This window comes from Martes martes (assembly GCF_963455335.1).
Source record: "Martes martes genome assembly, chromosome: 3".
Taxonomy (NCBI): Eukaryota; Metazoa; Chordata; class Mammalia; order Carnivora; family Mustelidae; genus Martes; species Martes martes.
In genome coordinates this window covers 87,240,032-87,265,835 of record NC_137890.1, presented here as the reverse complement: position 1 = coordinate 87,265,835, position 25,804 = coordinate 87,240,032, and the positions used below count along the sequence as shown (strand labels likewise).

Sequence of the window (25,804 nt, the reverse complement as noted above, 5' to 3'; positions counted from 1 at the left end):
TTACCCACGATTCCAACATTCTTGGAAAGCTTAGCCGTGTTGCAGCAAACTAGGTCTGAGCCCAGAGAGGTGAGGGAGATGAGGGAGATACCATTTTAGAGAGCATGGCCAAAGAAGTCTTCACTGGGAGAGATAATGTTTGAGAAAGACCTAAAGGAAGCCAGGGAGTCAAAAAGGAATATCTGAGAGAGTACAAAATAAGCAGAGAGCATAGCAGGTACAAAGGCCCTGAGGTAGGAGGAGACTGGCCTGATCAAGGAACACTGAGGAGGCAGTGTTTCTAGAGGAGAATGGTGGGAAGTAGTAAGAAAGAGACAAAGACCAACAAGGGAGGTAGCAGAAAGACAATGGGACTATCTCCCAGCACCTGTTGTAGCAGCCGGAATTCCACAATCCTCCCAAGTTTTGGGGACCTCCAGACCTCCTGGTAGAACACTCCTGCCCCTGAGAGAGGAGCCCTTGAGCATTCAGCTAATGCTTCAGCAAAAGACTTAAGAGCGAAGACCTGGAAGAGCCATGGCAATGTGGTGAGAATGAGTGGAAGGGGAGAAGAAGCTAGGGAATTCCGGAGGAGTGCCTGAAATGCAGGGGAATGGGAGACAGGGGGTACTGTAATACCAAGACCCCCCATCTGTCCTCAGCTGTCCTGAGAGATGCTTTAGTTGAGTGCACAGGTGTGCATACACACAGAGGCCAGCTTCCAGAAGCCTTTCTGATATTGCTAGTTGCATCTTCTGGGTCTGAAGGTTTTCTGCAAGGACTAAGTGTGAGTGCAGGGCCCAGAGCCCCATGTACCTGCAGTTCACAGGGAAGCCGGAAGCAGAAGGATGTGGATCAGCCCCTCACCTGCAGCTCTGGGTACAGGGAAGCTCTGAGGGTGCCGACCCGGCAGAGAGCCCAGAGCAGCAACCTTCTCCCCTGCAGTGGAGGGTCTGGCCTGGAAGGGGGTGAAGAGAGAACCATGAAAGAGTGTGGACAAAGGAGGTCCACCCTGCCGTTCCTGATGTTCACGCTGCCACCTTGCTGGGGAAGGAGGTCCTCCTGCCATATTCAGCCTCACCTAGTTTTCGCTGGCAGAATGAAAACACAGACCAGAAATGCAGGCTTCTTCTCCTGGAAATCGGAGAACTGAAGAGACCAGCTCAGGCTCAGACAGCTTAGGTTAGAGCCCAGGATTCCACCACTTCAGGCTCTCCCCGCCACCCCACCACCCATGTGCAAGATACAAATTGATGCAGTTCTCCCCTCAGGCCAGCCACACTAACAGTCAGTGTCATAAGCATGGGAAAGATGTTAAGAGGTTATTTGCACCTGCTTTATATTTGCACACTTTTCTGTTTAGCCTGATAAGCAGTCCAAACAGCAATTCAGTTAAGTGACCAAAGCCACTTAAACACATACACACAAATTCATCCTGTGTGCCTCCTCCCCTCAGAGAATATGATCCCAGCACTAGAATCCAGCTTCTACGGGAGTGACTGGCTTCTCATCTCCACCTGACGACCCTATTGGAAATCAGGCCCCCTGAGCAACTGCTTGTGCTTGGAATCACTGGCACAGAGCAAAGCCATTCACACTTCCTATCTCACTCTGTCCTCGCCCAGCATGGTATAGCGGAGGAGGGAGGGGTGGACAGGACATTAGCATTTATTGAACTCTCTCTGTGCCTGGATGCCAGGGCAGGCTGTTCATGTGCCCACTGGGAAGTTACACACCTGCCTAGATGAGGAACCTAGGGTTCTCACACAGCTCAGTATCCTGAGTGTTCTTGGGATAGAAGTAAAGTCTGTCTCAAGGGCACACCCATAGCACATGGTGGAGCCCACGCTAGGATTCAGGTGTAACTTGATCCCACAACCTCTGCAACTTGCCAGGCTCATGAGTAGGCAGGCAGTGCGCCCCTGTCTATGACACCATGTGCTTTATGTGCCACAGTTCTAAGGGGGAAAATGCTTCAAGCTTAAACATTCCCTGCTTCCCCCAACACACATGCACATACACACAGACACCCAAGTCAGGAGAGCTGCAAGGCAGCATGCACCCTCACTGGGCTCAGGTCTCTGTGAGCTTCAGACCCAGTGGGCATAAGGTTCCCCACTCACTCTTGCATAGGGAAGCCTGGGGTTCCTTGTCCTGAGCCCCTCTCTGTTTGTACCAACAGGGCCCGGACTCACAGGCAGGTAGCCGGCTTGACTGTGTCTGAGTGTGAGGACATTTTATTTCTTCCCGGGCCTTTTTCCCTCCCCTTTATTCACACTGAAGGAAATGGAACCTTCACCCAGGCCTGCCTCTGATAAGACTCTAGGCGCTGAGCTAAGCCTCTTATCAGGGAGTTGCAGGGAGATCTGGTGCCTGCCTGATGGGCCTGGGGCTGATAAAATGGGTCTGGGCCCAGCCACTTACCACCTGCTTTCTCAGACCCATCCCCAGGGCCCAACTCCTCAGAAACAGGAAGAGTGAGACCCAGAAAGCTTCTCTCCATTCTTAAGCACCAGATAGACTCCTGGTGGCCACAGGCAGCAGGACCCAATGAGGAGCAACTGAGGGTAAATGTTTGGCAAGGAGGGTTGATGGAGAAAAGGATGGTAGAGAGTTTTGGGGACGTGGACATGGCAATGGACCTGGTGCCTCCCATGGAGATATCAGGACTACATCTATGGTTTGAGCCAACTCCGAGTCCTCTGGGAGGCCCCGAGGCCTGAACCTTCAGAGGACATGCCAGGACGGCTCCATCAAAGCATACTCATGGGCAAGTTGCAGCTCCTGAGAGATACCCAAACTGGGACTGTGCTGGTGGTGTGCCTTGACCTGGAGACTGAGCTCAAGGAGATTATCACTAGAATATCAAGATATGAGCAACTCTCAGACACCAAGGCTGACAAAGTCTGAAGAGCTAGAGATCAAGGGTAAGGGCAGGAGGGTAGCCAGCGTTGGGGGGACCCAAAGAGGCCTCCTCCAATCTCTTCCCTGGAACCAACCAAACCATCACTGTAATAATTCTCTAATGATTAGCTAAAGAATTAGTGTATATAAAATTTCTGTGCAATGTGGAGAGATAAATGCAAAAGATTGTTTTACACCTGCACCTAGTAGGTGTTCGGCAGTTGTTTTAGCAATCACTACACACTCCTGCTTTCAGAAGCTCTCTTTTGGGTGATTTTTTCCTGCTACATTTCAATCCGGTCTGCTGAGAAGACCTCTCTCTCAGTAAGCTTTCGATGACCACTGACTTACTATGTGTAAGCCACCTTGCAAAATACCGAGACAAAGATGCCGAGACCCTCCCTACACCCCCAGGGTAGTTTTCACATACTTGGTGAGTCTGTGCATAGTAACAGGAGGTCATTTCCACTAGGAGGTCAGGACAGATATCCTCCTTGATGTGTAGACATTCATTCACGAGGTAGGCCCCAGGTGGACTGAACTGCAGGCAGAGGGAACAGCATGAGCCAAAAGACAGGAGGTATGAAGTAGAATTAGAATCCATGTGACATACAGTAGGCTCACATGGGACAGGCAGGAGGGATATGAACACATGAAATAATAATGTGAAGATTCAGGCTGGCTTCTGTCTGTGGCTCTTAGCTGGGGCCCAAGAGATCTCAGGGCTCTCCCCCGGGTGCATTCCCCTACCAGTCTATCGTGATCTGACAAAGAACCAAATAGTCTCTGGGGCCGTCTTGCAATATGTAGGACATACTTATACCAAGAAATTTGTTGTTGTTTATCTAACATTCGAATGTAACTAGTGTCCTACATTTTATCTGGCAACACTAGGAGGATGGGAACTGGGCATGGGTGTTTTTTAAAGGGTCCCATGTGATTCTGATGTGCAGCCAGAGTTGAGAACCACAAACAAGAAGCTCTTGCTTTGAGGGAAAAACCTACATACTCAGTGCCTCAACTCCCAGGCCAGGTGCCTGGGTGCAAAGCCCTCTGGGTAAATGGAGCACTCCTAGTCTTAAAAACCATCCTTAGGGCACCTGGGTGGCTCAGTGGGTTAAGCCTCTGCCTTCAGCTCAGGTCATGATCTCAGGGTCCTGGGATCAAGGCCCACATCGGGCTCTCTGCTCAGCAGGGAGCCTGCTTCCTCCTCTCTCTCTGCCTGCCTCTCTGCCTACTTGTGATCTCTCTCTCTCTCTATGTCAAATAAATAAATAAAATCTTAAAAAAAAAAAAAAACAACAACATCCTTATTTCAAACATTTTCAAGATCCCCTTCTTACTCATTCATCCCAACCACATATGGATGCTTCCCACAATGGTCAAAAACCTATTTTTTACGTAAATTTTAAGATCTGAAACACATCCTGATATTTAATACTTTAAGTGATTTATTTATTTTGTAACCATTTATTTTGCATAATTATATTGTTATATAATTATGGAAGCTATTCATTAACTATATATTTTAATACAAAATAATAAATCACTGTTCATAATCCTCCTACCTGTTCTATCACACCGTCTTCTTCACTTAACTTCTAATCACACTCCTGTCAGAACCTCAAATTCTTTAACCCTCAAGATGCCTTGCCTTGTCAAGTGTAACTTGCTGGACCTCCCCCACACACACGCACCTCACAGCTCTCTGCTCATGTCCACTACTCTCAGCCTTGCTAGCCTCTCATTGTGTCATGCTGATCCTTTCTTGGTGGCTTCTAAGTGCTCTTCTAAACTTGGAAGAGAAAAGGCCCTCCTCTCCATCCCTGTACTACTTCAGAATTTCTAGAGAATCTCCTTTTTCATAATCTCTTATCTGCTAATGGCCTACAATAGAAGATGTAGTTTCTTTAACCTGACCTTTAAGATTATCTACTTCCTGGGACACCAGAGTGGCTCAGGCAGTTAAACATCCAATTCTTGATATCAGCTCAGGTCATGATCTCAGGGTCCTGAGATCGAGCCTAGCATCAGGCTCCATCATTGTCTCTCTTTCCCTCTCCCTCTACCCCTCGACCCCCACTCATGATCTCTGCTCTCTATCTCAAAAAGGAAAAAAAAAAAAAAAAGAAGAGGACTCTTTTCTTCCTATAATGAGATGAATAATGACGTTTATTAATAATATTGAATGCGGTAGTGATTGTGGAAGAAGTAATAAGACACGGAAAAGGAAGAGAGGAAAATAAACCCAAGATATGTACCGGATTTAGCCATTCATCTCTCCTTCCTTCTCCTAAAAACATAGCTTCTATATTTCCCCCAAAAATAGGTATTTGAAAGGTGAAGAATTAAAAATTGCATTTTTAAAAATATGAAACCATCTCTGCTAAAAAAGACAAAATTATTTGAAATCTGCTCTTAGACCATCTGACATATCTAGGAGCCCTAATCCTAACTAGTTAAACAGATCCAACTCTATAACAGGCTGATGTCTCTTTTGGTAACTCTGTTTTCATTCTGTCACTTGGTCTGATAGAATAGTATATTTTGTCTGTATTTACCCTTTGCCCCTAAGATTATGTGTTAGATTTCAACCCTGCATTTGATAAGCTAGATCCCTAATGAGGAAAGATGCACAATGTCTCCTGTCCACATCAGCTGTATTAAAACATACAATTCACCACTCCTGTTGGTTATGAGATATAACCAGTTATCAGACTTTAGCCATACTAACTGAAAAATTCCAAAGTGAAACCAAGTCTAAGTTTGTTGGCTTTCTTGATTGGTCTCCAGGGCATTTATCACTTTCTGTGAAAGAAACATTTAATTTAGATGGCAGTTGATTTGTGTCATGGGATTTCAACTGACAGGAGGAAGAATTATGTATGTGTTTATAGCTTCTTTGCTTTTAAAAGATTAATGTTGGGGAAATATAAATCACAAGACCTGAACGGGGGGCTGGGAAGACAGAACAGGAGAGTGCCAGGGTGATGGATTGAGACGTATTATAGAGTGTCTTCATCAGCCAGAAATACAGTGGGAGGATGGGGTGGAGGGGTGGTGGGTCAGGTGTGGTGAAGAGAAATAGCTTTTCCTCCCTGAGCATAAACACAGCAGAGGGGCTTGACTGGGGTCAGCCAGCTTCCTGGCTGTGGTGCTGTGTACAAAATTCTGTGAACTGGTGACTTCCTGAAGCCCCTTTTCTGCTCTGATACCCAGAGAACAAAGGAGGGCTAACAGCAGAGTGGGAAGCATCTGGAAGCCTAGCTATCCCAGAAGATAAACAAGGACTCCCTACTCCTCAAGTCACAAGCACTGTACCCCTTTGCTTCCCCCACAGGGGCCCTGCATCCAGGGGCCATACGTATGAACACACACATGTGCAGGAGCTATATTCAAATAAATGGGAATGATAAGAAGAGCTTGCTTGTGTTGGGCAGTGCCTCTCTTGGTGCCATGAAGCTACATCCTTCTGTATTGTTGAGTTAGCTGAGCATTAGAGATGGTCATATGCAGGTGGGACTCAGGAGACAGGACCTATAGCCATACCTTTCTGGTGCCACAATCCACACTCCCTGTGCTGTGCATCACAACGCCCCTTTAATCACTTTAAGATAACTTCTGTAGAGCTGTGTGTTGATGTACTTTTGCCCTTCTCTTCATCACTGACCCCAAGCAATATACTCCCAATATATAGGTCAAAATGTACCCTCCCTTTCAAACACTAGTCCAGGGGCGCCTGGGTGGCTCAGTGGGTTGGAGCCTCTGCCTTCGGCTCCGGTCATGATCCCAGGGTCCTGGGATCGGGCCCCACATCGGGCTCTCTGCTCTGCAGGGAGCCTGCTTCCCCCTCTCTCTCTGCCTGCCTCTCTGCCTACTTGTGATTTCTGTCTGTCAAATAAATAAATAAAATCTTTAAAAAAAAAAAACACTAGTCCAGCTTAAAAAACAAATCACCACAGTATCATTCACAATACTAGCTAACAGGAATTGCATATTAAATCATACTGTGCCATCTATGTACATCATCTCATGTCATTCTCACAACTGTCCTGTGAGGTAAGTTCTCTCGTGATCCATTGCATGTGTAAGAACATTGAGTCTCAGCACACCTCAGCCCAGGATGGGGAGAAAGCTGCATCCTTTGGTTTAGATGCCCTCACTGGCTTAAGAGGAGGAGAACTATTCCAGGGAATGGAAGAGGAGCCATGCATGCCTCCTACTCCTGTGGCTTCCCTTCCTTCTAGAATCTTCACCACAGCTCTACCCTTCTGGTCTGGAATCTGGAGGTTCCACTGTCTCAGGGCCATTTTGGCCTCCCATGGCAGTTCTTGGGGGCAAGTGGTCTTGTCTGTCTTTAGAATGTGGGCACTCATGCCCTCATCTGACAGGATTTCCCTGAGGCTTTGAACCAAGATCCCCAAGCAATAGGAGTCCCCTCCACCTCCTACTCTCCTCGCCACCCGGCTCCTCTCCTAGTAGGAAAGAGCTCTGCCGCTCCTGCCTGTCAAACCCGGTGAAGGAAGGAGAAAAACATTTTCTCCATCCTGTTCGCCAACTGATGAGCCTTCTGGAAAGCCAATAACAAAGCATGGCTAACTAAATCATCATTATTTACACATGCAGCCTGATCGAGGACATTTAGTCATGTAATTAGGTACCTAATTATGCTGAAAATGCAATTATATGATTTTTTAAGTGAATTAAGTCCTCCAGAGAAGTGGTAAGGATTAGTGCACGTGATCCAGCTAGAGAGCAGAGACAGTAGAGGGCACGTCAGTGTGACCCTGGGCTGTGCAGAGACTGAGTGACCCGTACCTGAGTCACTTGTGTGAGCACACACACACTCACACACACACACACATGGCTTCACTTCTGTGTTCCCAGGACTCTGCACTGGCCTGCTGCATACCAGGAGCTTAATAAATGACATCCATTAATATCATTGAAAGCTTAGTGTGCATCTGTGGAGGGATTGTTTAATGACTGACTTGGAGACTCTTAAGGAGGTTATTTATTTAACATGTGAGAGGCAGGTGTGCAGAAAAATGATAAAAGAGTCAGCTGGGACATGTCAGAGGATATTTTATGCAACATCACTTACTCGTTCATGTAGCATTGTGTCAGACGTTGAGGTATATAAAATACAGTCCTTGCCCTCTAGTAGTTAAAAATCAGTGCGGAGACAGACAACTGCAAAGCAGGTTAATGGTGATTTGAACAAGTTGTTCAGCAAACTGCAGCCTTCAGGCTAAACCCAGCCTCTGGCCTGTTTTGATAGAGTCATGGTTTTTACATTTTTAAAATATTGTAAAAAAGCAGACAAACAAACCAATGAATAGAACAAACAAAGAAGAATATATGTGGTCTATGTATAGCCTAAAACATTTATGAGAAAGTTTGCTACCTTCTGCAGGGATAGAGGAAGGATCACACAGGCCCTTTGCAGAAGTCAGAGGCGGCTTCCCAGAGGAGGTGACATGATCTAAACCTGTTTGCAGAACAGGAGCTTGGAACGGCCCTGAGACTTGGCACAGCACTCAGGCCTCCCAGGAGCTTCCTTCCAGCCTGGCGGCTAGAACATGGAAAACAAAGATTAAGGACAAATTGAGAGGATTTCTACCTGAAATAAGGGCTGTAGGCATCCAGAAGTTCTGAAATGTCAGGCAGTGGAACTTGGACTGGATCTTCAGCAGAAGAACCAACAGGCATTTGCCCAGACACAGTAACATGCCCCAACATCAGTCAGAGGGAAGGGACAGATGACTCAGCTTCTCAGGCCCCCTCTAGCCTAGAGACCATAGACTTAGCTCTGAATCATCACAGGGTCCCTCTGGGGACTGAATGACCGGGGAGAGAAGAGCAGCTGGAACGAAGAGAGAGGCACACACAGACACACAGACAGCCCAACGAGGGCCCCTGACCTCCCACACACAGACGCCAGGCACACGAAGTTCCCTAGCCCTCTCCTCTGTGGCTCAGGGCTTTCCCCCTGACCAGGCCCTCAGTGCTGCCTGGCATCTCTGTCCCTAAGCCTCCAGACTGCATCACCAAGCCCCCTTCCCTCAGCTTCTTCTCCCTTGGGGGAAGATCAGCCTGGCTCCTGGAGGACACTGTGTTTCTCTCCCACGTTCTTGTGCCACTGGGCACAGTGTGGAAACAGAGGCTACTCCCAAGGCACTGTTACTTCCTTACTTCTAAAAAGCACACATCCTGTTCTCTGAAGCTGTTGCCTCTGCTGCCTCTCCCACACACATGGCCACTGTCATTCTTAATGCCGTTCACCCTCAAAGGTGACTTACCCCAACTGTAACTTGACATCAGCCCTACAGTCACTCACTGACAGGGGATACTAAGAATGACCCCAATCTCCATTTCAGTCACCCTGCCCTCCAAAGGCTCCGGCACTCCTAGCTCCTGCCCATGTCCATCCCATATTTCTACTCAGGCAATTCCCTAGCCCAGAGGCTCCCCGGGCCCTGCAGCCTGGCCACCTCCCTTCCTTTCTCACCTCCCTTCCGCAGCTCAGATTCTGCAGCCCATTGCTATGGCCCTTTGTTGTATGTCCTCAACTCCTGCCAGGAATTTCTAGGAAGTATGTTCAAGCCCACTACTTCTCACCTCTTCCACTGGAGTTCAAGCCACCACCATTCTCTCCACCTTGGGTTTTACCACAGCCCGCCATGGTCCCCTTCCCCTGCACAGTGTAATCCTGTCAACGTCTCAGTTCATGTCACTCCTTTTCTCAGAATCCTCCCATGGGTCCCATCTACCTCAGGGTGAGACCTGGCGGCCATCCAGGGATCTCAAGGCCCTACGTGGCCCCAGTTCACGCTCCAACCCTGTCTTCTACAGCTCATTTCACCATGGCCACACTGGCCTTCTGGGTGTTCCTGAAATATGCAGAGATGCTCCCACTTTGGTGCCTTTGCACTTGCTGCTCCCTCTGTGTACAGCACTGTTCCCCCAGATACCCTCATCCTCCCCTCATTGCCTGGGTCAGACCTCAGCCACATGCCACCTGTTTCCTGATGCCCTCCCAGCTGCACTGTTTAAACTTGCAGCTCACCCCTCCCCCAGAGCCCCACCCTTTTTTCTGCTTCATTGTTTCTCTTAGCACCATCTAGCACACTGTAGAGCTTATTAATTTCTCCTTTGCATCATCTGCATTTCTTCCCTAGAACGTGAACTGAACTCCAGGAGAACCGGATCTCTGAGCTGTTTGTCCACTGCTGTTACCCAGCCGGTTTGGGCTGAATGTTCTTCTCATCTTTTCTCAATCTCTTCTATTGGCTCAGTCTAGATGATCCAACTCCTTCATGCTGCATGCCTGCACCCAGACATGCCCATGGCTGCAAGCACACCCCACTAACTCACACACAAACACATGCTTGCACACTTTCACACTCACACACACTCACACTGGGCAGCCCCACCTCAGTGCTTTGACCAGAGCCCCAGTGTGCTGCCCAGCAAACCATCACCTTTCCCTGCCTCCACTCTCTCCAAGCTTCCCACATTCTGTAGAAGGTTCTGTTTCAGTTTATCTCACTGGGGGGGGGGGGGGGAATTAAAAACACTTCAAACACCAAAAGCATGTATAGGAATGTTTTAGCGGAGCTTTGCCATGAAGGGCACAGAGAAAGGGGCCAGGAGCAAGAGGGAGACAGGGTATCAGGGGAGGTTTTCCTTTTCTTAAATTTGGAATGGTCACACTGCCAGAAGTGATCTGGTGGAGGGACTGATTCAGTGATGCACGGGAGAAGAGAGGATCTCAGCAGAGTCCAGTAAGACATGGGTCTAGTACACACACAAAGGTACAGTGGTAGGGAACCCAGACAGCCCTGGACAGCATCAGAGGGAAAGCTGAGATGTTCCTGATTTGGTGCTCCCTGCTTTCCTCCTAGTCCTCTCCTGCTCCCTCCCAGGATGCCCTGTGGAAATCGCCTGGCTCAGCTCTTCTCCTCTTCTTCCTGCCCTTGGCTATTAAGGCCATCAAGGCCCTGGAAGCCCCAGCTGGGGCTCCAGCCTTACCTCTCCCCTGAACCCCTGGCCCTGTGCACAGTGGCCTACCCTGTGCCTATGCTGCAACCTGAAGGCTCTCTGTGCATAGCAGCACCCCCCCAACCCCAGTGATCCCCCCCCCCATAGTGAATGCAGCCCAGCCTTCCTGCTGGGGCCAAACCCTTGACTCTTCCTCCTCTCTGTTTTCTTCCTTCCTCTCTTTCTTTCTTTCTTCCTTCCTTCCTTCCTTCCTCTCTTTCTTTCTTTCTTTTGTTTTCTTTCTTTCTTTCTTTCTTCCTTTCTTTCTTTCTTTCTTTCTTTCCTTCCTTCCTTCCTTCCTTCCTTCCTTCCTTCTTTAATTCCAGACGTGTCCAAAGTACCTCCGTTCTTTCTCACCAGCGCCACCACTGTGCAGGCCTAAGCACTTCCCTGGACCACGACTGTAGCGGTCCCCTCCTCACCCCAACATCTCTCCTCAGCTCGGGAGCCATGGTGACACTGCTCAGATAGAAACTTCCCAAACAGTCCTGCGGGAGACCCTTCCCTGGCCTCCCACCCCTCTCAGATGGAAACCATACTTCTTTCTACAGTAGAGTGCCACATCTTCTAGGCCCACAGTCTCTGGCTCACCCCAGAGCTCACCAAGCCAGCCTGCCCCCGGCCTTCACACTGGCCAATGTCCAGCTGGGACACTCCAGACATTCTGGAACTTTCAGACTCAGAAGGAGCAGGGCTCATTCTCTCCCTGCTTCACACTGTGTTAATGGGATCGGGCTGCTACCACAGAGCACTGTGCTGTGGCCTGGAAGACTTCAACAGCAGACATTTACTCAGGGTTCTGGAGACTGGGAACCCAAGATCAAGGCACTGACAGATCCTGTATCTGGTGAGAGCCTGCCTGCTTCCCAGTTCATAGATGACCATCTTCTCTCTGGGTCGTCACATGGCAGGGGGGGTGAGGGAGCGCTCAGAGTCTTTTTATTAAGGCACTAACCCCATTTATGATGGCTCCACCTCCCAAAGGCCCGACCTCCTAATGCCATCCCAGTGAGGGCTTTCAACATATGAATTTGGGGAGAATGCAAACATTCAGTCTCTAGCACGGCCCAAAAGCACTTCCTCTAAAAGGCCTCCCTGATCACTCTCTTTCTCTTCTCCCTTCTTTATGTCTCATAGCATCTATCACCACCAGGCCTTGTAGCATGGATCCACATCTTTCATGAGCTATTGGTTGCTCCCTCCTCTAGAATGGAAGATGCTGAGGACCGGGTTTGTGCTGTGCACTGTGAGATCCTCAGGCTCTAGAACAGGAACACAGTAGCCATTCAGAGACTTTCACTGGATGAATGATTCTGGAATGAGCTTTGGAATTAGACCTGGATTCCAATCCCAGAACTTATCCATTGTGTAAACTCAGGCAAGTTACCCAACCTCTCTGAGCCTCCATTTCCTCAACTGTAAAGTGATAGGCATTATAACATCCGTCTCAGTGATTCCTCTGAGAAATAGGAACAACACATGCGATTATAAAATGAGTCCCTAATGGTGGCAATGGCGTCATTATCCACATCGGGAAAGGAGAGTTTCAAGTAGGAAAAGAGAGCCTTGGGCAATCAGGATCCCTGGGGAAGTAGAGGATATGGAGGCAAGAAGGGAAACCCAGGCCTCGGGCTGTGAAGGAGAGAGCACACAGAGGCCATGAAGACCCATGAAGGTTTGGGGAAGTCTGGGAAGGTGACCTTGTCTTCAGAAGAGCTTCAGAGACAGCCAGATGCCCAGGGTGACTGCAGAGAAAGGCTTGATAACACCAGCCTCTCTTCTTTCCTAAGCTGAAAAGATCAGGTCCTCCCTAGGTCCCTGTGCCTGAAATCAGGATTGAGAAGACTTATCACTGACTCACTTCCTGGATGCACTGTCATTCTTAGCCTCATGCCTCACTGAGAGCTCCTTACAGAATTATTTTTCCCATTATGGATCTTGCTTACCATCCATGTGCTTGACCTTGGGCTAGAACAGACATAGCTGGGAAGCTCACAACCCACCATCAGTGGTAGGGCCCATGCCTTAGAGAAGCAGCTGCATCAGCTCGAAGAGGGGCCCTATAGGACTGCAGGTCCTGAAGGGCTTTGTGTGTGTCTGTGCACTTGTGTGTAATATAATACTTGTGTGTAATATAATACACGAATTTTTGGTGCTTGGGTGGCTCAGTCGATTAAGCATCTGCCCTCAGCTCAGATCATGATCCCAGGGTCCTGGGATCGAGCCCCGTGTTGGGCTTCCTGCTCAGCAGGGAATCTGCTTCTCCCTCTCCCTGCTCATGTGTGTGCTCTCTCTCTCTCTCTCCCCCTCTCAAATAAATAAATATTTAATATTTAATATTTAATTAATTAATTTAAATTATTATTAAATTTATAATTTATATATAATATATTATATATATAATTTATAATAATTAAAATTATTATAATAATAATTTAAATTAAATTATTTAATTTAATTAATTAATTTAGATTATTTTTATTTTTATTTAATTATTTAAATATTAGATTATTAAATTAATTTAAATTTAATTTAAATTAATTTAATTTAAATTAATTTAATTACATTCTAAACAGACACTAGACATATCCTAAGTGGAGTCCACACACTTCATTGTCCTTGTCTCTCTAAGTGGCCTTCAGCATCTCTCCACCTCTGGCCGAGTGAAGAGGACCCGAGAGAGTCCCCAGAGCATGCAGGGCTGATGCCACAGAGAAGCTGGCTCTGTGTACCTCTGTGCAGTAGGGGCAGCGGCAGCACATCCTAAATCTCCCTTGCTCTGCAGGATGAGGCCCAGAGGAGTTGGATGTGAACCATCCTCAAAGCAGCCCACTCACAAGAGCTCCATCCAGTCTGGACAGGGGCCTGCTGAAGGATCAGTCAGCTCAAGGCCCACTAGGGTCAGGGGTGGACACACCTGCCTCAGTTCTTCCCAGAGGCCATCACTCTACCCTCAGAAAGAGCCTTCCCAGTCCAGGGCTCTCCCTCCAACACCAAACAACCCTAGTTGCCCGTTAGGTAGAAAGATGGTTCCTCCTGGCCTCGCATCTCCTTCCCACTGCAGCTCAGGAGGGTCCGAACTCAGAACTGGTGGGGAGAGAGGAATTAAGGAGAAAAGGCCAGGCTCCCTTTCCCCTGCTGGGCAAGCTGAGCACAGTGAGAGCTTTTTTAAAAACATTTTATCTTATTATGGTATGAACACTTACCATGAGACCTACCCACTTAACCAATGTTCCAGGGTACCAAGCAGTTGACTGTGGACACAGTGCCATATGACACAGCTCTAGAGCTTTCCACCTTCCTTTCCTGAAACTATGTTCATTGATTAGCAAGTCCCCATTTACCCCCAACCCCTAGCAACCACCATTCCATGCTTGGATTCTATGAATTTGACTATTTTAGATTCCTCATGTAAGTAGAATCATGCAGTGTCTGTGTTTCTAGGACTAGCTTATTTCACTTAGGAGCTTTAAAATGGATATGAGACCAAAGCTTTTGTTGTGGGCTGGACTCCCCCGGAAGGGACTGGAAAGTTAAAGAATCGACCTACGATGCAGTCCCCGGCCAAGAGAAGCTACACAGAGCATGTTCTGACAGCTTAGAGGGGGGACAGAGCTGTGTCTGCATTGTACAGCCCGATCCCCACCTGCCTCTCTTACACCACAGTGCCCTCCTCCCACACCTGTTCTACTCAGGGCCTGCCCGCAGCAGGCATTATCTGTAGGAGACCAGAAAGAAATTTACATTGTGACTGAGTACTTGCATTGAATATCCATGGACTTAACTGGATGAGAGAACGTATAAACTTGCTGACAAAGCATTGCCATTGTCCATGTGTATCTTATTTCCCCCACAAAACAACATGAAGTAGTGATGGCAACCCCATGCCAGCTCACGGAGCTCTCCTGAACTGATCAGGTAACAAGACAAGCCCAGGTGGAAAGCTTGTCTTGGGGCTAGCTGGCCACTTAGCTCAGGTGGAAAGGGGTAGAATCCAGGGCTGGTTTGATAGACCTGGGAAGCTGTGGATGCAGTGTAGGTGTTGTGGTCAAAAGGGCTTTAGAACAATGAAGAACCAGACAGTGGTGGCCAGGATGAGCATTCAAGGTTATTTCCACCCGAAAGCTCACCAGGAGGAGCATTCAAGGTCATTTCTAACCCAAAGCTGCTGGGAACCGAGCAACTGTTAAGTACATGCTCACTACAACGTCTACAGTAGATGACATGAACTCCTCCAACACCCTTCCCACAGACATTTTGAAAGATGAGACATTCTGTGACCTTGAGGTATAATACCAGCTCTCCTGAGGTTACAGTGGTTGGCTTTCAGGGACTACAAGGATCTTCCCCGATTGAGCTCTCTGACACCCACACAGCTAAGGGTGCCTTTCTGCAAGGCAGACTAGAGGTCATCGCCTCCAGGCGCTAAACCCCACTACTTCTTTATAAATAGAAGGATAGATACAGACTCCAAAAGTGAAGGGTAAAATCACTGATGGAAGATTCACTGTACTTGGAAAAAAAAAAAAAAAGAAGCAAGAAATATGGATGAGCATGAAGTGACTGAAGATGGGCCACAGGGATAAGGAAAAAGGAAGAGGTGGAAGCCAAGAGGCGAAACTGAGTCTGTGCGCTCCATTTTATAAGGTCGCTTCCCCTGAGACTGAGATTAGAAGGATAACTGAGGCCTCCCTTCAAAGACTCCTGCCCAGAGGGCTCTCAACCAGTCTAGGAAGTGAGAGGGACCCCTCCAATATCTTTAGGAAGATACTTAAATCCAGGAATCCTTGAGAGCCCAGCTGAGTAGAACACCCACAATGACTCAAGAGAAATTATGCAGCTTCTATGAGGAAGCCAAGCAGAAGCTATGCACCTGTGCCATCACATTTCACATGTGAGGAAGCTGAGGTTTAAAAGGCCACAGCACTCCCCAGGACAGTCCAGGTGTGGTCCAGGCAGGAGCTCAGTTGTGCTACGGGACTGCCCCTTGCTCTGGATCACACTCCTTTAGACACAAGCAAAACCTGTAGTCCAGAAGCTGCAGGATTTCCCATATCCAGGCTCTGACTCATTCCCTGAGAGGGCCAGAGCTTACCTTTGTTTCCACTTGCAGAAACAAGGGTGTCTGTGAGGACTTTTGGACTCAAGCCACACCTGGAACTCCTCCATCCACATCTGCAGCCCGTGGAAAAGGCAGGATGAGCTGGGGGCATTGAATACACTTGCAGTTTTCCCCAGCGTGCACCTCTTTATTGGAAGGGAAAATGTCTACCAGGTCAAGCAAAGGATATGTGAACACAAGACTTAGATCATTGAGAAAGCGCAGCCATAGTCCCACTGTCCAGTGACGGTCCACAATGACTTTTGTGGGGAACACTGCGAAAGGATGCAGACATCCCATGGGGTTTAGGGTGGGGCAGGCAGATGGGGAGAGTTGGAGGGAACTCTGTGGACATTATAGTCCGAGGCTTTGAAGATTCTGTGATAATAGCTGGTTCTGTAGATCCACTTCCAATTCTTGACCTTAAGAGTAACATGTTTATCATAGATGATTTGGAAAATGTAGAAAACTGTATGTTAGGAGAAAATAATACCATCCCTAAACCCCACCCATCACCCAAAAGCCACTACCCCAACATGCTATTTCCTTCAATTCCTTTTTCATAGTTTTTTTTTTTAATATTTAATGTAATTTATATTTACGGGGTCCCTTTTCCCCCCCTTAAATCATACTGTAAGCATTTCCTCCTGTCACTGAGGATTTCCATGCATCACTTCAATAACTGCATAATATTCTATCATATAAGCATATCTGAATTTACATAACCAATTCCCTAATGTAGAACATTTAGATTGTTCTCTTTTATTTTCTATTTTAAGCCAAACTGCAGTATACTTTCCTAAGCATGAATTTTTGTTCCCTTTTCAGATTATTTCACTAGGATCATACTAGAAATGGAATTTTTGATTCTCAAGGTGACATATTTGCCAAACAGTATACAAGAGAATTAAAGGTGACCATTTTTGAAAATCTCACTTGGAGGCTATTTTGACATTGTTGACAATGGTGATACTGGTGACAATGGTGATAATCCAACAGCCAGCCTGTGCTGGCCACGGCCCCAGGTGCTCACCACACACTAACTGACAAGGAGCCTACATAGCTGTGCCATCACATTTCACATGTGAGGAAGGTGAGGTTAGAAAGGCCACAGCACTCCCTAGGACAGTCCAGGTGTTGTCTAGGCAGGAGCTCAGTCGTGCTGCGGGACTGCCCCTTGCTCTGGACCTCACTCCTTCACCTGTTCACTTCCAAGCCTGGCTTACACAGCCAATGTGCACACCTCACAGGTATGCAGGTAAGCAGGCACCCAGCCACGAGCCTGGCAGGTGGAGGCTTCCTGTGCCCTCACTCTCCCCCAGTCTGGATGGAGCTGGGGCTGGAATAAGTGTATCCAGGGCCGCCTGTGCTCCAGTCACTTCTGCAGGAGCTCAGAGCTAGGAAGTCAAGCTGATTGGGATACACTGTCCCCTCTTGGCTTCTCAAAATATCCGCAAGTATCTATTCCTTTTGCCAGTTTGGTGCCCCAAACACCTTTCTTTGGAGAACCACTTCCTTGCTGCATCATCAGAGCCCAGGGATACTGAAAAACATCGGCAGAAGTTGTTTGTCCTTCCATAGGTCTCACTGCAGGCATTCAGTATACAAATGGACATCCAGGGGGCAGTTGAGACTTTCAAAGTTTCCAAAGAACAAGGAACAGGAGACTAGTCTTCTGATCTAGCATTGATCAGAGGCCAAGTGCACCTACCAGATGCTGGCATGGGGCCCTCTGTCCTCTCACCCAGCTCCAGTCATGGGGGCAGGCAAGGAAGCCAGCACAGGTGACAAATTCTCACAGTAAACACTATGCCAGGTCTGAAACTACATCAGCTGGCTCCTGAAAGAAGGGACACTAAGCTCAGAGTTGTTTAGAGGCCAGGCAGCTGAGAGTGTGACTTCTTATTTTCATTGCTAAGAGAGGACCGTCCCCCACAACTTCCATTTACTGAAGCCTTATATCACCTCCTTGCAAAGAGGAGGTGTGTGAAAGCACTGGAACTGAGCACGTGATCCGTAAGCCACTCTCACTGTCATGAGCTCGGTGGTTCTCAAAGACAGGTTCCTGGTTCTCAAAGACAGCATCAGCAGCACCTGGAACATAATTAACAATGCAAATTCTCGGGTGCACTCTTGGTGTGCTGAGTCAGAATCCGAGGTGGGCGCAGTGATCTGTGATGTCACAAATCCCCCAGGAAATACTGATGCACACTCAGATTGAGAACCCACACCTTAGCTATCAGCCCCCTCTAGCCCTATCAGGAAGAGGTTTTACTCTCTAAAGGAAGTAGAAGGAAGCGCCAAGAAGTGAGCTAACTTGCCAGAGAAGTTCTGCCCTCCAGCCTAGGTGTAGTCCTGTTGTCATGGGGCTTTGTATCTGACATACAATGACCAGGCACCACAGCAGTTAGGCCCACACAGAGGTCCTCTTGCCCCACCTAGAAGTCATGACCACTCTGCTATAGACTTGCACCCTGAGTCCTCTCACCACTGCACCCAGCTCCCCCTGCTGGCATTGCCCAGTACACCGTCTCAGTAGGTCCGTCTTGGGAGCCCCCTCTTCCTCCAGGAAGCCATTCCTGAAAACATCAGAGAGCTACTCTTTCTAAACTTACCTACATGCCTTTGTCTCTATTACACAGTAAGCTCCTTCCAGGTAAGGGTCGTGGCTTAAGTAGAGAGCACATTGCTGCAAAACAGTAGGTGCTAGAGAAATGTGGCTAGGGACAGAAAAATAAACAAACAGAATCATGACCACCCACATTGTCAGAGAGGCTGGGAATCCTGGGGCTGAGCCTGATGGTTGAGTCCCCTCTGCCACACCCCCAGGCATATCTTTATTGCTCATTTTGACACTTTACCACACAGACAGTGTTGGCAGTCTCTTTTCACATAAATATATTAAATCTCCTCAGCCAAGTCATAAGCTCCCTGGGGCACACCCTATCTTCTCCACATCCCCGGGCTAGGTAAATGCTACCTGCTCAGCCAACATTGATGGCTTGCAAGAGAGATGGATAGACAGTGAATAATAAGCTATCCATTTATTATTTTGAAGCAATACTATCCTGAGACCAATTCTTCCCCAGTTGTAGCTTAAATGCTATATCCTTTCAGAGTCTGATAACAACAAACCATCAAAGAAAAGGAAACGTGGTTGACCTTTTTCCTACCCAAAAAGAAAAGTCAGTTAATAAACTTCAGTTGTCAGCTGCTTTCTGCTTGACCGGCATAAGAACTTGGAGGCAAGAATCTAGCACAGGAAGAAGAAACTCCAGTGGGAGCCAAGGAGAACTTTCCGTGGCCACGTAGTTTCCTCTCCCTCCCCCAATAGCTGTCCTCCTCCTGAACCTAAATCAGACTCACGCAAAGTCATGGCCACTGGAGAGTGACTTTTCTAACCAGATCTGTAGTTTCTTTGAAATGGAACGCTCTGGGTAAGCAGCCTGGAGCTTGGCAAATCATCAGGCAGTGCTGTCGACCCCTTTGTGTTGCTGTCATCCACACGATTGTCATGGTGGGAATTCTCCAAGGACTACACGACAAACCTCTGTTTCCCTTCATGGTTTTAAAACTGAAATAATATTCCTCTTCCCACAACACTTAGGTATCCTGGTTCAAAGGCATTCTCCCTCTTGACTCTAAGTAACTCAGTTCCCCAGAGGGCTCTGCCCTGGCCAGAATTCTTGCGCTTTGCTGGCCCAGGTGGACATGGGAATCTGGGAGCAGGCTCTTCCTCCATAACTCCTGAGACACAAGGAAAAACCATTAGAGGTGGGCAAGAGGTGTAAAGACAAAATCTTGCACAAAAAAAGAGAACTCCTAGCACAGCTTCATCAGAAAACACAGAAGAAGGGAAATTCTTGGTGGTCCCAGAGGGTCGACCTGTGTCTCTGGAGCCAGCACCTGACCACTGCTCTCTATCAACATCTGAGAACCCCCAGGGTCCAGCTGCTGCTAATGTCCTGCACCCTGTTGGCTGTGCCCAACTGCCAGCTGGAACTGGGAATGTCACCTTCAACGAGGAGCAGCACCTATGTGCCCTGCTGCCCTCGACAAGAGGACAGGCAGCTGGCCACCCTGTGGACCACATGTAGGATCAGCAGGTGTGTGGCCACAGCCAGGTTGTAGATTGCACAGGAGAAAAGCCAGTGCCAGTGCTTTGAAGGGCACACATTCTGGTACTACGGAATCCTGCGTTTGAACACAGGTTCTGCTCTTTGTTGGCAGTGAGATTTTGACATGTTATTTGACTTCTTTGGGCATGCGTTGCATTATCTGTGACTTAAAAGAGGGAGGAAACTCCCCTTTTGCAGGCTTGCTGCAGGATTAAATGAGAGAGCTTCCACAGAAACTTTGCCCAGAGTTTCTATGCATAGAGAACCTGCAGAGTGTTTCTCCTCCTCCAGAGGCTCACAAGGCTGAACCCCAGGCTATGTGGTCTCATCTCCGTAATCAGGGAGCATTCCTCCCACTCACCATCCTACCCCTTCCCCCGTGGGAGGGCAGCTTCCCTGAACAGGAGTTTGGGGCTGTAACGGCCCTTCCCTTTCCTCTCCCTCTGAAGATTCACCAGCTCAGCTCACAGGAAGCATCTGTTATCCCTGCACTTGGCACATGACCCAGGCCCTAGCCTTGTTGTGAGGACTGTGGCTGGCCATATCAGGGGTTCAGAAGCCCAGAGCTGTCACGCAACATGGCCACCTTACTGCCGTAGCCATACCAGCTTTTGTCAGGGTGAAGCCGTGCTTTCTTGGCTATCTGCCTGCTTGTAGTTGCGCTTACTTGAACCAGCACTGCGGGACTAGGGATTTGTTTTATTCCCTCTTATAGTGCTGTGGTTTAAGCCATGGCCTCCAAACAGTATGGTGGATGCTTTTGTTGTATGCGCACAAATGAAATCAAAGCCCCACCAAACAGTATTTCCCCTGGCTGCCTATGATAGGGCCTGATGGTTTCTGAACATCTCTCTCTCTCTCTCTCTCTCTCTCTCTCTCCCCACCCATTCCTTCTTTCTTTCTCTCTCTCTTCCTCTACTTCTCTCTCTCTCCCCATGCTACTCTCTCTAGTTGGGACCACTAGTGGGTTGGGATTTACTGTTTGATAACACTAACTTAAATAAGTTGTATGTCACAGTCTTATCTCCCAGGGAGACCATAAGCCCCCTGAGATTCAAGACTCATTCTGTTTCCTGGAACCTCTTCCGTCCCTATGGTATTGCTGGGAACACAGAGACACTCAGCACCCAGATGGTGATTGACTGTCAGCCAAGACTGTGCTGGGAATCCATGACCAGCATCCATCCTCTGCCTGGACTCACAACATCTGTTAGCAGGTCTTTTAGTGGACTGGCCCTGAATTATGTGCAAAGCAGAGTAGTAATAAGAATGAGACCAAACTAGTGGTGACAGGATGTGAGGGCGATCTCTCTGCAACATCTGTCACCCTGCTGATCACCAGGGTTGATTCAGTTGATCTGGCTATCTAGGCAGTGTCCCCTTCCTTCCTCAGGGCTCCCTGTGCTTCCCTCCCAAAGCCACGCCCTTGGTTGAAGAGGACGACCTTTCCTGATAGAGGAAGGCGGTTCTTCAGTGGAAGGTATATGAGTAGCTGAGTTCCCCTGCTAGAACCTTCAGTCAAGCTCTCGAGGACTATTTTTAGGGGAATGTAGGGTGGTCAAGCTTCCAAGACTCCAGACACGTCCAAATGAGGTGACACATGTGGCAGTCTGCCTTTCTTTAAAAAAAAAAAAAGTGACTACAACTCAGTAAACATATATAAAATATTTATCATGTGTGGGCATGTCATTTCTAATCCCTACCACAGGGGGGGTAATTGCTAATCTTGTTTTACATACAAAGAAGCTAAAGACAGTCAATATCAAGTACTTTGCTGAATACACTGTTGTGAAAGTCACATCAAGACTTGAACCAAAAGCTGTCTTCACAACAATGTGGACAATGCAAAGTGCAGTTTGATTCTAGGTTCTCCCCGAAGGGACCAAGCTTTCACATACCATTCAACAACTGTTCTTGGGTCCCAGGAGCATAGCCCGATGTGGAGCATAGAGCTGTGGCCAGTGTGTTTCTGGGGCTTGTGCACACTGGGGTCAGTGTGCTTCTGGGGCTTGTAGAGTGTTCTCTATGGTGGGGAGCGTTACAACCTTGAGGGGAGCCAAGAAGGAAAATCACAACGTACCCTGGATCTCTACAGAAGGGTGGAGGGTTCCCATGCCTGTCCAGTCTGAGGGCTACACAGTGGCTTACTTCTGATCTCAGTCCCACGCCTAGCCATAAGTAACGCCTTGCTCTGCCATAAATGCACCCACTAAGGCTGCCCATTAATCCCCTTACCCCAGTTCCTGGTCTCAGAATGATGCTAACTCCAATCACATACTCACCCTTCAGCCCCAGCTAGAGGTGGGCTTTCATTCCAGGGTTGCAATCTGCTTAAACACTAACCCGTCACCTTCCTGGGTGGGATGGAGCTCACTCCAGCTAGCCTTTCCAAATGTCCCTTATCACTGCTGCTGGCTAAAAGGAAGCAGGACAAAGGAGCAGAGCCAATGACAGTCCTCACCCCACCATCTCCAGAGGTGAGAGATCAAAGCACAGGCTTCCGGAGCCTCAGCGCCATGGATGGTGAGCGGACATTCAGGGAGAAAGTGAGGGCTCGGGAGAGGTGAGCACTGTTCTGGGTGCTGTGCTCTCTGCTCGGAATGCTTATACTCCTGTCTGTGCAGAAACTCTCATTCATCCTTCAAGGGCCAATCGTAAGGACTTCCCTCTGGGAGCTTTCTCGTCCACCAGCAGTTCTCAACACGGAACAATCATCAGAACCACCTAGAGGCCTGTGACCACAGATTGCAGGGCACCAGCTTCTGATTCCACAGGTCTGAGATGGGGCCCAAGAATTTGCCTTTCTAGCAGACTCCTAGGAAATGCTGCTGGTCCCAGGACCACACTTTGAGAACCACTTCTTGTACCATCCCCATCTTCCCAGACAGGCCTGAGCTGCCTCCTCTGTGTCGATTCTGACCTCTGTGGCCGTTCCTGTCATGCTGAAGTGTCTGGGGGCACTCACAGTGTGCAAATTCAGCTCCACACAGCTGGAGGGCTGGGGCATGAGAACAGGCGTCTCTGCCCACTGTGCTCCTGAGTGCACATGAGTTCAGAGGGAGCCCTGCTAGGGGCTCAACTAATGACCCCTCAGAGGCCAGAGGTCCCTCCTTCCCCCAGCCCACTGGCCTGCTGGGAGGGCTTCCAGTGTTCCAATATATGGGTTTGGGTTCCAAACACAAGCTAAGAAGTTCACCCCAAGGGATTCAAGCCTAATACCTCATCTATTCCTTAAGCTGCCAACCCAGACCCCCTCCCTGGGCAGTGCCTGCAGGGGTAAGCACACTGACTCCAGGAAGCCTCGGCCTGAGTTGGTGGACTCCTGACTCTCTTAGCTGTATGATCCAGGAAAAACAATAACACTTTTTTGGGGCTCAGCTTCCAGATCTGTACAATGGGAAAAATAGTCACTGCTTCTGAATGGGACCGCCGTGGGGACTAAATGAGTTAAAACCTGGTAAATGCTGAGGACAGTACCTGGCACGTGGTGATCAACTGTGAATTGTTTTTAAAAGAAAACGGAACAGGAGTCCCTTCTATCCCTGACTTGGTTGGACTAACTGTCATAAGAAATGCTGGTCTTGGCCTGGAACATTCCAAGTGGCAATTCTGGATATTTGAACTTCTGTGACCATCCACACAGACTTAAGGAAGGGGCCATTCTTTCTTCTTCTTACTGAAGCATGAGGTGCTTTGTGATTGAGGAAGGTCTACAAGGCTAGCGTCTGAATCCGCTCACTTGTGGGGTGTATACACACGTACAGGCATTTCTTTCTGTGGTATCATTCAGTGTGTGTCCATGGAGCACCTTCTGTGGACTTCATACTAAATTCTAGCTTGCTCCTGTCCACCCTAGATCTCAGAGTCCGATGCTGCTTGAACTTCCTGCCCCTCCAGCCTCAGTTCTCACTGCGGTGAAGCACTTAGAAGCTAACCTGACTGCTTCTCCTGCCTTCCCCTCCCCCCGCTGCCCTGTCTCCTGCTGTGTGCCTGCTCTCCTTGCTGACCTGAGGACCTCTTTTAACCTCTTTCCGTCCTCCAGGCTGTTCTTCTCCTCCTCTGCCTCCAGCCTGGAGCCTTTGCTTGGCTCTCCACACTGTCCCTCCTGGCACCACAGCTGGTTTTGGTTTTTTGTGGGTTTTTTTGTTTTTTTTAAGATTTTTTATTTATTTATTTGACAGAGATCACAAGTAGGCAGAGAGACAGGCAGAGAGGGAAGGGGAAGCAGGCTCCCTGCTGAGCAGAGAGCCTGACGCGGGGCTTGATCCCAGGACCCTGGGACCGTGACCTGAGCCGAAGGCAGAGGCTTTAACCCACTGAGCCACCCAGGCGCTCCCACAGCTGGTTTCTTATCAGAAAAAGGCATCTGGAAGCTGCACTGGGGAGAATGACCTCATCCGACTATAATTAAAGTGATTATCTGAGCGGAAAGGACTATTATGAAGTAGCCTTCTCTAATATGCATAGCCGTTGTAATGGGAACATGGGATTTCCATGTTAACACTGATATTTCTGTGGTCTGATAAATCCTTCCTCTCACTCATCTCCCAGAGGAGAGAGGAGACACTCTGTGCAACTGCTGGAGGTGATGTGCAGGTGCCTGCTGTCCTTGAGATGCTAGCCCTGCAGCCAAACCAGAGCCCTACAGAAAAACACACTCAATAATTTGGTAGCGCCCCAGACGGCCCTTCCCACAGAAGAGTCGATCAGAGACCACAGAGGGGACTCTGGGAGGAGGTCCAGTACACCCCAGAGATGAAAGTGTGAGCTAAGTCCGGGCCCACCACTGGGTGAGCTGTGTGACTCTGGGCATGTCGTTCTCTGATGCTCAGGATCACACCTGTGAAATGGACTAGTAATACCACACACGTCATGGGATGGCTGTGAAGACCACATGATGGGATGGGTGAAAGGCAACTAAACCAACACCTGGCATGTACAGACCCTCTGCATGTGGGGACACTTCACAAATGGTCTGTTTTTACCATTATGGTGTGAAAAGCTGAGGCCCAAAGTCCTGGTGCTGGCACCAGGCATATTACTGCCCACCTTCATGCCCACCACCAGGCATGTCTACCCAGGGTCTGCCCAGTGCAGGAGCTCATCCCTCATCCCACTCGCATGGTTGCAGAGACGCCAGAACTGGGTCCTTTCCACTGCGGTTCACACGTTCTCTCCAGACCTGCCAGTGACCAGGCAGAGCCAGAAGCCTGGCCGGGCACACACTGCCTCCTGTCCACTCAGCCTGCTCAAGAGCTGTGCGCCTGTGAGCAGGGGTGCAGGCAAGGCCGGGGTGTTGCCAAGTATAGGAAGATTTTCTCTCCCCACTAAGGCTCTTCTCTTCTGTTCACAGAACTCGACCCTGGCCCATTTTTCCCCTCTCTGGGGGCGAACATCGCCATCATTGCAGGTGAGCTGTTCTAGGCCTCCAAGCCAGGAGGGTTAGAGGGAACTCCCCAGGGAGAACCCGCCTGAGGCTTAAGAGCAAATGCCAGAATGAGGGTGAGGCTGCATAAGGAACCTAAGCCCCTCTAAAACTTGCCAGCGTCCCCCTCACCCCAGCACTCCCAGGCTCTGAATGACCTGGCCCTACTGCCCAGATTTCAAGTCTTTTCTCCCAACTGCTCATGAGCCTAAACAGAAATGAAGGGCTGACGTC

General features: G+C 48.7%; 1 protein-coding gene across 1 annotated transcript in view; it reads left to right on the top strand.

The window, feature by feature from the left end:
* Positions 1–25,804, top strand: part of GYPC (glycophorin C (Gerbich blood group)) — a 44,721-nt gene that overhangs the window by 17,507 nt on the left and 1,410 nt on the right. The window contains exon 2 of the mRNA XM_080799271.1: positions 25,499–25,555. Within this exon, the coding sequence (XP_080655397.1) occupies positions 25,499–25,555 (57 nt within the window). The remainder of the gene's footprint in view (positions 1–25,498; positions 25,556–25,804) is intronic.